Below are 13457 nucleotides of genomic sequence, written 5' to 3'. Positions count from 1 at the left end.
AATATCCTTTTTGAGGTGTGGCGACCAGAACTGCACACAGGATTCCAAATGAGACCGCACCATCGATTTATACAGGAGCATTATGATATGATAATCATTCTAGTTGCCCTTCTCTGCACTTTTCTCAGTGCCATAATATCCTCTTTGAGGTGTGGTGACCAGAATTGCACATAGTACTCCAAATGAGGCTGCACAGTCAATTTATACAGGGGCGTTATGTTACTCGCTGATTTGTTTTCAGTTCCCTTCCTAATAATCCCCAGCATAGCACTGGCCCTTTTTTATTGCAGTCGCACACTGTCTTGACATTTTGTTGTGGTGTTGTGTTGTTTACAGTCTGCCTGGCTTGCTGGGACTCAAGGCCCATGGCAGTGTGCAAGTCAGTTATGATCAAGAGAATGGGGCGTTCACTGAACAGGGCACTAGGGCTGGGAGTGCAGAAACCTGAAAGCAAACAAGAGAGCTGAAAACAATGCCTGAGCTTCCAGAGGAGCTGTAGGACAGGGTTGGTCCGCTGCGGCAGCAAAAACAAGCCGAGTCTTGCAAGACTGAGCTCCAACTCCTGATCTAGGGTTGCCAAGTCCAATTCAAGAAATATCTGGGGACTTTGGGGGTGGAGCCAGGAGACTTTGGGGGTGGAGCCAGGAGACATTAGAGGTGGAGCCAAGATCAAGGCTGTGACAAGCATAATTGAACTCCAAAGGGAGTTCGGGCCATCATTTTTAAAGGGACGGCACACCTTTTCAATGCCTTCCTTCCATAGGAAATAATTAAGGATAGGGGCACTTTCTTTTGGGGCTCACAGAATTGGATCCCCTGGTCCAATCTTTTTGAAACTTGGGGGGGGGGTATTTTGGGGAGAGGCACTAGATGCTATACTGAAAATTTGGTGCCTCTATCCCAAAAAACAGCCCCCCCCCAGAGCCCCAGATACCAGTGGATCAATTCTCCATGATTTTCTATGGGAATAAATCTCCATAGGGAATAATAGAGTTCCCAGCAGACATTTCCCTCCCCTCCCCCCGCTTTCTGACGACCCTGAAGCGGGGGGAGGGCCTCCAAACGGGGGGATGCCCTGCCCCCACCTGGGGATTGGCAACCCTATCCTGATCGCTGACCCCACCACAGGTCTCCTTGTTTGCATGGCTCCTCCACACAAACCCAGCTGCTCTGGCCTTTGCATGCGAACTAAGCCAGTTTTTTAGACTCTCCCCACCCACCCTGCCAGGGCTCGGCCTTCCACCTCACCTTCTGCTTGCTTCTTACACGGGAGGCTCACCTTTCTTCCACTGCTTGCCAGCAACCGCATGGCATGACCCCATCAGAAGTTAATCAGTGGCAAGAAGAAATCTGAACTGACCTGACCTGCTGCCAGATGGGAGGGAGAGAGCTGCCGGGATGGCACACAGCAGGGCCCTGATCCCTGCTTGAGTGGGAGCGCAACACAAGGATCTGCTCCCTCTCAGCTCCCTCTTCCTTCCTACCCACAAATATTACGGCCAAGCGAAACTCGGGAGGAGGGGATGTTTCAAGGGACTGATGAATAAGCAGGAGGCCTGCATGATGACTCCATGTTAGGGTTGCCAAGTCCAATTCAAGAAATATCTGGGGACTTTGGGGGTGGAGCCAGGAGACATTAGGGGTGGAGCCAAGATCAAGGCTGTGACAAGCATCATTGAACTCCAAAGGGAGTTCTGGCCATCACATTTAAAGGGACGACACACCTTTTCAATGCCTTCCTTCCACAGGAAATAATGAACGATAGGGGCACCTTTTTGGGGGGCTCATAGAATTGGACCCCCTGGTCCAAACTTTTTGAGACTTGGGGGGTCTTTTGGGGAGAGCCACTAGATGCTATACTGAAAATGTGGTGCCTCTGCCCCAGATACCCACGGATCAATCCTCCATGATTTTCTATGGGATAAATCTCCATAGGGAATAATAGAGTTCCCAGCAGACATTTCCCTCCCCTCCCCCCACTTTCTGACGACCCTGAAGCGGGGGAGGGTCTCCAAACCAGGAGATCCCCTGCCCCCACCTGGGGATTGGCAACCCTACTTCACGTTCCTTTACAATGACCTACTGCGTTTGACCTCTGGAATATACACCGTTCAGGGTTGCCAAATCTAATTCAAGAAATATCTGGGGACTTCGAAGGTGGAGCCAGGAGACTTTGGGGGATGGAGCCAGGAGCAAGGTTATGACAAGCACAATTGAACTCCAAAGAGTGTTCTGGCCATCACATTTCAAGGGACCGCACACCTTTTAAATGTCTTCCCTCCATTGGAAATAATGAAGGACAGGGACACCTTCTTTGGGGGCTCATAGAATTGGACCCTCTAGTCCAATCCTTTTGAATCTTAGAGGGCGTTTTGGGGAGAGGCACTGGATGCTATGCTGAAAATTTGGTGCCTCTACCTCAAAAAACAACCCCCCCCCCAGAGCCCCAGATACCCATGGAGCAATTCTCCATTATAGCCTATGGGAATCAGTCTCCATAGGGAATAATGGAGTGCCCAGCAGGCACACACACACACGCTTTCTGAAGCGGGAGGGGGGATCCCTTGCCCCCACCTGTGGATCGGCAACCCTGCCATTCTATTTAACACTGAAGAGCACGTCGCGGCATTCAGTATCTGGTAGCCTTGGGTTGATGCAGAGGGCTGCATTGGTTGACTTGATTTGAAGCCAGATGGTGTAAACCTCCAATGGATTAATCAACAGTGAAATGCAAAATACAACAAAATCTGAACTGTGCCCGTCAGCCAGCTGGAAGCGGCAGAATCTCACAGCTTTCCTCTTCTGCTGGAATGGCCGTGGGTCAGCCATAGCTCTGGCAGAGGTTGTCCTTGAAAGGGCAGCTTCTGGGAGAGCCCTCTCAGCCCCACCCACCTCACAGGGTGTCTGTTGTGGGGGAGGAAGGTAAAGGAGATTGTGAGCCGCTCTGAGACTCTTTGGAGTGGAGGGTGGGATATAAATCCAATATCTTCATCTACCTCACAGGGTGTCTGTTGTGGGAGAGGAAGGGAAAGGAGATTGTGAGCCGCTGTGAGACTCTTCGGAGTGGAGGGCGGGATATAAATCCAATATCTTCATCTACCTCACAGGGTGTCTGTTGTGGGGGAGGAAGGTAAAGGAGATTGTGAGCCGCTCTGAGACTCTTCGGAGTGGAGGGCGGGATATAAATCCAATATCTTCATCTACCTCACAGGGTGTCTGTTGTGGGGGAGGAAGGTAAAGGAGATTGTGAGCCGCTCTGAGACTCTTCGGAGTGGAGGGCGGGATATAAATCCAATATCTTCATCTACCTCACAGGGTGTCTGTTGTGGGGGAGGAAGGTAAAGGAGATTGTGAGCCGCTCTGAGACTCTTTGGAGTGGAGGGCGGGATATAAATCCAATATCATCTTCTTCTTCTTCTCCCTAAAATATTGACACCACCAAGGTTGGCTGAAACTGCTCTGGGGATAATACCAGCCTACCTCAGAGAACTGTTGTAATAATTATTGTGATAAGAGACATAAAGTGCATCAAGCACTGAAACACGAAATGTTTTTGCATTTCGAAATTCTCTGAAGAGCATCCAGATGTTGCAATGCGTTCGAAGCATGGCAGAGTCGATCCTTGCCGGCCATAAACGACAGAGACTGTGTCTCGCAAGCGGTCAGAGGTTTCTTCTCCATCTCCCTCTGCCTCTGCCCTGCAGGGCACAATTCAAAGTGCTGGTTGCTGCTAGGGATGCCTTGAATTTCCCATCAGACGTGCTCAACAGACAGACTTACAGCGTTCGACTGTGGCTATCAGTCACGATCCAGTGCTCTTTAGTTTGGCACCAGATGACTCAAATGCCTGAGCATTACTAGATTCTGGGTGTACATGGTGGTGGGGGCTCTAGGCCTTCAGAGCAGCCCATTGCAACACCCCATCCAATTTGAACAGATGGATGGGACTATCATGAAAGGGGAGCCGTGCACCCACCAGATGCAAGGAGTGCAGGTAGGGATAGCAAATCACTGGAATACCAATTTTTTTGTGATCGCCCCTTCCTCCTCCTTTGATATTGTATTAGGAGCAGGTTGGTTAGCCAAGCACGAACCAGACATTCGATGGGGGAATCAAATCATTGACTTTAGAGACCCCATGTGTGATGATCACAAGTGGCGAAAGGCATGGGGACCCGAACCCCCACCGATTAATGAAAAACTATGCCTCACCATAGAGGAAGTGAGATCGATCCCCAAAGAGTACCAAGATCTAAAAGCAGTATTCAACAAGGAGGAGGCTAATGAATGCCCCTCACACACACACACACACACACACACACACACACAGAGACACTGACTGTGCGATAGAACTGATCTTGGGCCAGGAACTGTCTAAGGCCAAAATCTACTCCATGGGCTGGGCAGAGAAAGTAGAGCTTAGGAAATTTTTGGATAAGAATCTATCCCCCCGGCCACGGCCCCACATGCAGCCCCCGTATTATTTCATAAGAAAAAAGATGGGGGGCTCTGACTCTGCATAGACTTTCGCGGGATTAACGCTATCTCATCATCGAACGCCTACCCCATCCCCCTCATAAAAGATCTTTTGAACACTGTGGCAAAGGGGAAAATATTTATTAAGCTGGATTTGAGGGACGCCTATTTTAGGGTCCGCATAAAGGAGGGGGACGAGTGGAAAACGGCGTTCAATACTCCTATAGGCCAATTCGAATACTTGGTGATGCCTTTTGGATTACAAGGAGCCCCGGGGGTGTTTATGAACTTCATCAACGAAGTATTGAGGAAATTCCTGAACCAAGGGGTGGTGGTGTATCTGGATGACATCCTAATTTATTCTGAGGACCTCCCCTCTCACATCAGACTAGTATGAGAGGTTCTAGAGACACTATATGAGCACAAACTGTTTGCCAAACTGTCAAAATGTGAGTTCCATCAAACGGAACTCGACTACCTGGGATACAAAGTCTCGGGAAAGATTTAGCAATGGACCCAGTGAAAATACAGGCTGTGCTGGATTGGGAGCCCCCCAAAACTCATAAAGAAGCTACAATCCTTCATCAGATTTGCAAACTTTTATAGGGGTTTTATTCAGGGGTCCTTCATCAGATTTGCGAACTTTTATAGGGGTTTTATTCAGGGGTTCCCCAATATCATGCTATCCCTCACTGACCTCCAGAAAACAAAGGGGAGGGGCCCAGAGGCAAAACATCCCGGAGCAAAACTCACGTGGATGAGTAAATGCCAAGATGCTTTCAACAGCCTGAAAAGACTGTGTACTAGAGAACCAATATTAATTCACCCGGATGACAAAAGGGTTTCGTGGTTCAATGTGACGTCATTGACAACGCTGTAGAGCTGGAATTATCTAAAATGTTTAGTAAGGTTAATCCTATTTTCCATTGCAGTTTACTCAAGAAAGACCCTGGGTCAACGCGCTGGCACCCCCGACAACCAGCCCCAGATCTGATCCAGTAGGGAACCAGGACAATCATGAGGTGGAAGAGATCCTTGATGCTAAAATAAAACGGAGGGTGCTACAATTTCTAATCCGCTGGAAACATTTCCTGAAATCACATGATGAATCAGTTTCTCCTTACAATGTCGAGGCCCCAACCCTGATCAAGCAATTTTATGCTAAGTTTCCCAAAAAACCCCGGGGGAGGGCCTAAGCGGGGGCAGTATGTCAAGCACTATGGTTTCATAAAGATATAACGGCTGAAGTACTGTCAAGTGAGAACTCTGGGTACCAGCCATTCCTAACCCCCCTCTTTCTCATATCTCTGTAGCCATCCGGCAGAGGATGTTTATCTAATGGAATTGTCTGGCTTTGTTTTAGTACCTACACTCCCCCTTAATATCTCAGGCCTCTAAAAGTCTTATCTTGGTCATGGGTTGGCATTAGAAGGCTATTGCTAGGTAGAGAAAAATTACTGCTTTGCCCTTTGAACTCAGAATTCCAAACGTGTCTGTTTGTATCTATATAGTATGCTGTGACCTTATTTCTTCAGTCTTCTCAAAGACAGTGTCCTATCTGCAACTTGGAGTTTAAATAAAGAAGTAACTTTGATTGAAAACAAAGGACTCTATCATTGAACTACTTGTGCTTGACATCAGGATCCCCATAGCGTAGTGAAGTAGGCCATTGGTGGGGTTCTTATGGGCCAGTCCCATGGCTGCAGATGTTACCATTCATGTAAATGCCTGGCGGAAGAGTGCCGTTTTGCAGGCCCTGCGGAACTGTAAGAGCTCTTGCAGGGCCCTAACCTCCTCCGGCAACTCATTCAACCAGCTAGGGACAGCAACGGAAAAGGCCCTGGCTCTTGTTTTGAGCCTCGCTTCTCTGATTCTGGAGACTGTCAACAGGTTTTGAGACCTGGACCGAAGTGCTCGCTGGGGCATGTGCAGGGAAAGGAAGTCCCTAAGGTATGCAGGACCCAGGCCACAGAGGGCTTTAAAGGTAATGACCAGCACCTTGAAGCGAATCCGGTAGATTTTAAGGTGTTGGTTTTGCTGGTTCTGTGTAAAAATGCTTCATTGAGGTACAAGATATAAATATTTCAAATAATAAACAGTATTTGATCTCTGTCCAAATTAAAAAAAACTCCAACACTTCTAAAGCATTCCAGTTCTGGATTTTGAACATATGAAGCTGCCTTCTACTGAATCAGACCCCCCTCGTTCCATCAAAGTCAGTATTGCCTGCTCAGACTGGCAGCAGCTCTCCAGGGTCTCCAGCTGAGGTTTTTCACACCTACTTGCCTGGACCCTTTTGAGTTGGAGATGCCGGGGATTGATCCTAGGACCTTCTGCTTGCCAAGCAGATGCTCTACCAGTGAGCCACCATCCCTCCCTGAACATATGAAGTTGCCTTCTACTGAATCAGACCCTGGGTCCATCAAAGGCAGTATTGTCTCCTCAGACCGGCAGCGGCTCTCCAGGGTCTCAAGCTGAGGTTTTTCGCACCAATTTGCCTGGACTCTTTTGAGTTGGAGATGCCGGGGATTGAACCTGGGACCTTCTGCTTACCAAGCAGATGCTCTACCCCTGAGTCACAGCCCCATTCATGGCTCTCCAGGGACTCAAGCGGAGGTTTTTCACACCTATTTGCCTGGACCCTTTTTAGTTGGAGATGCTGGGGATTGAACCTGGGACCTTCTGCTTACCAAGCAGATGCTCTACCACTGAGCCACCATCCCTCTCCGAACTCAAATGTCCCAAGGTCTGGAATGTCTCCTAGCTAGACAGGAAGCACTGGTCTTCCTTTCCCCTCTCCACTGGGAAAGAACTGACACCAGTTCCACTCCTTGGACATCTTCTGCTACTGCCCCTTTGGATGGAGCCTGCCTTCTCTGCTGTGGAGTCTGTCTCCTCTGGAGACAGAGGCTCTCCTGCTTTCTTTGGACCCAAGGAGGGCTGCTTCTGCTCCCTTCTCTGTCTTTTGCTGGCAGCCGAGTGTGAAGAGGCCGGGTGTTTGCTCTCTCTCTCTCTCTCCACGGTCCGTTGCCCTTTCTCAAGGACTCAGCCACCAACTCTCCACCAAATGCAGAGAGTAAACACGGGCTGAACTTTTATGATCCCACCGTTATAAACTAGGGCAATGACAAAGCACTTATTTTCTAAAAAAAACCCAGAAAACCGAAAAGGCAGACTACTTGGCTGGGGACAGAACAGAACCAGTTTCCCTTCCCTTCTCTGTTGAAAGAGTGCAGGAAGATCAGACTCACTGTCTTTTCTTTGTTAGGCTCATATTTAAGCTCAAAGGCCCTGCACTGCTTTCTTTATCCCTGGGTGGCTGCAAACAGGATCCAGAGTTCATGCTTGAAGGCTGAATGGCAGGTTAAAAGCCTGCGTCTTCTCCGGAGCTCAGTTGCAAAACTAGCGATGGCACTGCTGGTTGGGAAGTTGTTTCAGCAACAGAGCCGACTGAGCTCTCTGGTAAAATGATTCCCTTTTACTAGCAAAAGCTCCTCTCAAATAGATGACTGGGGTTACCACCAACAGGATTTAGAGAGCTCAGCCCAGGGGAAGGGTTTAGAGCAGGTGTGTCAAACGTGCGGCCCGGGGGCTGAATGAGGCCCCCAGAGGGCTCCTATTAGGCCCCCAAGTGACTAGCTCTTGTCTGCTTCCTTCTCCCTCTCGCTTCCTTCTACACCTCAGCTTGCTTTGCAAGGCTTGCTCAATCGCACAGGAGCTACGGAGCAAAACCTCAGTTTTCTTCATTGGCTGAGGCTCCTCCCCCTCCTGGTCCCCTGGGGAAGGAAGTTGAGTTCCTTTGCTCAGTTCCCTGGATCCCATGGGAGAGATACAAAGAAAGCACCTTTAAGACCAACAAGCGTTAATGTTTTAAGCATGTTTTATTTTAAGGGTTGTGTTTGTCTGTGTCTTTTAAAAAGTTTATATCTCTGCTACCTAATCTTAAATAGGTACACACATGGCCCAGCACAACGAGGTCTCATTTAGGTCAGATAACAAATGGGTTCGACACCCCCGGTCTAGACCAAGGAAGTCCAACATGGTGCCTGTGGGTGCCATGAAGCCCACCACACCTTTCCTGGTGCCCACCAAGTGTTTTTAGAAAGTAGGCAGGTGGGGCTTTCGCCCATCAAGGATTCTCATTGGCCAATGGAGATGTGATTGGCTTTGCAGATTTTTAAAAACATTGCTTTGGCAGCAGCCGTTGCCCCAGCTCAAGGATCTTCACTGTGGGATGGAATGGAAGCTGTGGCAGCCGTTATGTGGCTGGCTCCACCCCCTACAGCAGACATTTTGTGTCAGACATTTTGAGTCTGCGCTCATCACACCAGGTCAGAATTCCAAAGGTGTCCTCAGGCTCAAAAAGGTTGGGGGTTCTTGGTCCAGACCAACAGCTGTGTCATAGGCTTGCCAATCCCCAGGTCCCAGCAGGGGTTCTTCCGCTTTCCCAGGCTCCTTCCCGCCCCCAGTCAGCTGGCTGGTGGGGGGAAGCTCTGCCCCCAGAGGACCATGTTCCTTTCCACCTCCAGAGGCTTCAGTCTCCCATTGAAAGGCTTCCTCTTGGGATGGGGTGTCTGTGTTACTTTGAAGAAGTTGGCAGCAACTCGTGAACAGAGATGCCAATCCCTCTTCAGAGTCGCCAGAAACAGGGTGGGGGGGGGGGAGGGAAACATCTGCGGAGCCTTGTTCCCTATGTGGAGATCGATTCTCATAGGGTATAATGGGGAATTGATCTGGAGGTTTCAGGGGCTCTGGGGGATCTGTGTCTTGAGGTAGAAGCACCAAATTTTCAGTATAGTATCTAGTGCCTCTCTCCAAAGTACCCCCCATGTTTCAAAACGATTGGACCAGGGGGTCCAGTTCTATGAGCCCCCAAAGAAGGTGCCCCTATGCTTCATCATTTCCTATGGAAGGAAGACATTTAAAAAGGTGTGCAGTCCCTTTAAATGTGATGGTCAGAACTCCCTTGGAGTTCAATTATGCTTGTTATGCTTCAATTGTTCAATTATGCTTGTTCCTGGCTCCGCCCCCAATGTCTCCTGGCTCCACCCCCAAAGTCCCCAGATATTTCTTGAATTGAACTTGGCAACCCTACAGTACAGGATATCAGTGCTCACAAGAGAAGGGTGGAATATCACCTGGGCACAATGTTCCCTTTAAGCTGAGCCAGTGTGAGCTACCTCACAGTCCTTTAGCCTCCAGCTCACACATTTTTGTCTTAACTCTGGAAAAATGGTACCAGAACAAACTTGTTTATGCAGTAGCCAAATCGCTCAATCACAACTTTAATGCCAGTAGCTCATGAAGCAGAATTTTTGCTCACAAGACTCCACAACTTAGAGGGAGCATTTCCAGGTCTTTGTGTGTGTAAGAGAGAATCTCCTCACAGTTTTAAAACTTCCCTTGCAGGCTACATGCAGCCTTTGCCATACACCATACCCCTTCCGAAAAAGAAGAGACTTTTCCAGCATCCCCATTTGCTTGGAGGAGATGAATCTTGAGAACATCAGGAGACCCCAGCTGGATCAGACCAGGGAGGGTCTATGTAGCCCAGCATCCTGCAAGTTTCACCCAGTGGCCAACCAGTTCCTCTGAAGGGCCAACAACTGGGCATAGAGGTCCAAGCCTTCCTATAGTAAGGACATTGGAGGAGCCCAGATAGATCAGACCAGTGAGGGTCCCTCTAGTCCATCCTCTTGTCTCACACAAAGGCCACCCAGTTCCTCTGGAGGACCAACAGCAGGGCAGAGGGGCTGAGGCCTTCCCCTGAGAAGAGCATCAGAAGAGCCCTGCTGGGTCAGACCAGGGAGGGTCCATCTAGTCCAGCCTCCTGTCTCACACAGAGGCCAGCCAGTTCCTCTGGAGGGCCAACAACAGGGCAGAGAGGCTGAGGCCTTCCCCTGAGAAGAACCTCAGAAGAGCCCTGCTGGATCAGACCAGGGAGGGTCCATCTAGTCCAGCTTCCTGTCTCACACAGTGGCCAGCCAGTTCCTCTGGAGGGCCAACAACAGGGCAGAGAGGCTGAGGCCTTCCACTGAGAAGAACATCAGAAGAGCCCTGCTGGGTCAGACCAGGGAGAGTCCATCTAGTCCAGCCTCCAGTCTCACACAGTGGCCAACCAGTTCCTCTGGAGGGCCAGCAACAGGGCAGAGAGGCCAAGGCCTTCCCCTGAGAAGAACATCAGAAGAGCCCTTCTGGATCAGACCAGGGAGAGTCCATCTAGTCCAGCCTCCTGCCTCACACAGTGGCCAGCCAGTTCCTCTGGAGGGCCAACAACAGGGCAGAGAGGCTGAGGCCTTCCACTGAGAAGAACATCAGAAGAGCCCTGCTGGGTCAGACCAGGGAAGGTCCATCTAGTCCAGAATCCTGTCTCACACAGAGGCAAATCAGTTCCTCTGGGTGAGCAACAACAGGGCAGAGAGGCTGAGGCCTTCCCCTGAGAAGAACATCAGAAGAGCCCTGCTGGGTCAGACCAGGGAAGGTCCATCTAGTCCAGAATCCTGTCTCACACTGTGGCCAACCATTTCCTCCGAAGGGCCGACAAATATCCCCTGATGTTTCTTCCTGGTTCTGGGATTCAGACGTTTAGTGCCTCTGAATGTGGAGCTTCCACTTGGTCACCATGGCTAATGGCCATTGATACACTTCTCCTTCATGAACCTATCTAATCCCCTTTTTAAGCTGTGCCTTCCTGTGGCCATCACTACATCCTCTGTCTGCAAATGCCATGTTTTAAGCACTCTGTGGAAAGTAGTATTTCCTTTTGTCTGGCCTAAATCTGCTGCCCCATTGGATCCCCCCCAAGTTCCAGTATCTTTAGCCACTCTTTCCATCCCATGCACAATTTTATAAACCTCTATCATGCCCTCCCCTTTCTAAACTGAAATCTGGAATGTCAAAGACAGTTACCCTAGGCCAGCATCTGGCAGCTAGAAGCCAGTTATCACCAATTGCCTGGGTTGGGCTCAAATTGTGTGTATCATGAAGATAAGTCTGCTGTTAAAGGAATAGATTTCCAGGTTTTGCACCACTCCCTCTTTTATGATGTGGGTCCCATTTTAGGTGGGGTTTGGCTCTGTCGTTTCCAAAGCAGCAGTCCAGGTTTCCTGGGGACGATGGAGCTGTGGGAAACTCTCTTGCTTCTGTTGACTGTTTGTATTTCAGCTTCAGTTCTCCTCTCAGCATGGAGCCAAACTGCAAAGAGGAGGCAGCTCCCCCCAGGCCCCGCACCCCTCCCCATTCTGGGCAACTTGCTGGAACTGAGGGCCTACAACATCCTGACATTCTTCAAGGAGGTAAGCAGGATCTCTCCTAGGGATGCCAACCTCCAGGCGGGGCCTGGGGAACCCCTGGAATTCCAGCTCCTTTCTTGACTACAGAGATAAATTCCCCTGGAGAAAACGGATGTTTTGGAGGGGGGACTCTGTAGCTTGGTATCCCACTGAGGGCCCTGTCCTTTCCCCAGGCTCCAGCTCCAAATCTCCAGGAGTTTCCTAACCTGAGTCTCTTGCAGTTGTCCTTGAAAGAGCCAGTTTGGTGTAGTGGTTAAGCGCACGGACTCTTATCTGGGAGAACCGGGTTCGATTCCCCACTCCTCCATTTGCAGCTGCTGGAATGGCCTTGGGGCAGCCAGAGCTATCACAGAGGTTGTCCTTGAAAGGGCAGCTGCTGTAAGAGCTCTCTCAGCCCCACCTGCCTCACAAGGTGTCTGTTGTGGGCAAAGGAAGGGAAAGTGGTTGTAAGCCCCCCGAGACTCCTTCAGGTAGTGGAAGGCAGGGTATAAAACCAACTCTTCTTCTTTTTCTCTATAATCTCTTCCCCTAGTCGTCTCTTTTCTAACCTGAAAAATCCCAAACTCTTCAGCTTTTCTGCACAGGGAAACCCCCTCACCCTCCTCTGTACTGTTTCCAGCTCTGCAAAGTACTTTTTGAGATAATGGTGACCAGAACCGTACACAGGATTCCAAATGAGGCTACACCACAAATTTATATGGGGCATTATGATACTGGCCATTTTATTCTCCATCTCTTTCCTAATCACCCCTAGCACAGAGTTTGCCCTTTCCACTTCTGCAAAATGCCTATCCTTTGGGGAGGGGTGGGGGAGGAGAGAGAACCGACTAACCAAATAACAGGCGAACAATTATCACCAGGCAATGTTGGGAATCTATGAAATGAAGGGAAACTGGGCCATGGAAAAAACCCAGCAATAAACTGGGATTAATTCCCTCCTTTGGCACCAGGGAGCACGTGCTCAGGGTGTGCACAGGTGAGATTGGGGATTGAATTACCTGGCACACCTATTCCCAGGGGTGCAGGGCTTTGAAAGGGGATCGGGTTACCATTCCAAGGGAGTGTGGGCATGTCATGCGGATGGCTTGGGTACAGGTCTCTCTGGGACAAGTACAAGTTGGCCCATTGGGATGGGTTACTTGGGGGCAAGGGAGTGCTGCAGGAACTCAAAGTATGTGGGTATTTCTTGAGCTGATCTGGGGTAGTTGCTTAATCGGGGTTGTTTCTGCAGAGCGTGCAAACGTTCCAAAGCCGACCGCACACAACTGGCTCTTTGCAATGCTCTGTTAGTACAAGCTTTGTTGTGGCGAGCAGGGCCTGTCGGGGTGAAGCATTTGGAGGATCAGGTCCGCTGTAAACTGAAGAGGTCAGAGCTCTCCATTACATGCACCAAGTCCCAGGTTTGATACTGGAATCTCCAATTAAAGGGTTGCAGTGAAGACTTGCTTTTGCCATTACGAACAGTAATGCATACCAGAAGATTGAGATAGAATTCAATGGGAAAGCGGACAGATGTGAACAAGATGCAACTTAACAAGGATAAGTGCTGAGTTCTACATCTTGGTAACAAAAATAAGGAACACACATACTGGACGAGGACCAGTTGGTGTGAACAAGATCTTGGGGGACTGGTGGACTGTAAGTTAAATATAAGCAGACAGTGTGATGCAGCGACAAAAAGGGCTAATG

At 49.6% G+C, this 13457-nt stretch overlaps 2 protein-coding genes across 2 annotated transcripts in view; one reads left to right on the top strand and one right to left on the bottom strand.

Moving 5' to 3' along the window:
* The window catches only part of LOC132586353 (cytochrome P450 2G1-like), a 520878-nt gene that overhangs the window by 452831 nt on the left and 54590 nt on the right, over positions 1 to 13457 (bottom strand). The window lies entirely within an intron of this gene.
* LOC132586352 (cytochrome P450 2G1-like) overlaps positions 11592 to 13457 on the top strand; it is a 33021-nt gene continuing 31155 nt past the window's right edge. The window contains exon 1 of the mRNA XM_060258387.1: positions 11592 to 11771. Within this exon, the coding sequence (XP_060114370.1) occupies positions 11592 to 11771 (180 nt within the window). The remainder of the gene's footprint in view (positions 11772 to 13457) is intronic.

The sequence above is a fragment of the Heteronotia binoei genome, chromosome 17, assembly GCF_032191835.1.
Source record: "Heteronotia binoei isolate CCM8104 ecotype False Entrance Well chromosome 17, APGP_CSIRO_Hbin_v1, whole genome shotgun sequence".
NCBI lineage: Eukaryota > Metazoa > Chordata > Lepidosauria > Squamata > Gekkonidae > Heteronotia > Heteronotia binoei.
This window is presented reverse-complemented; position numbering and strand designations above follow the sequence as displayed.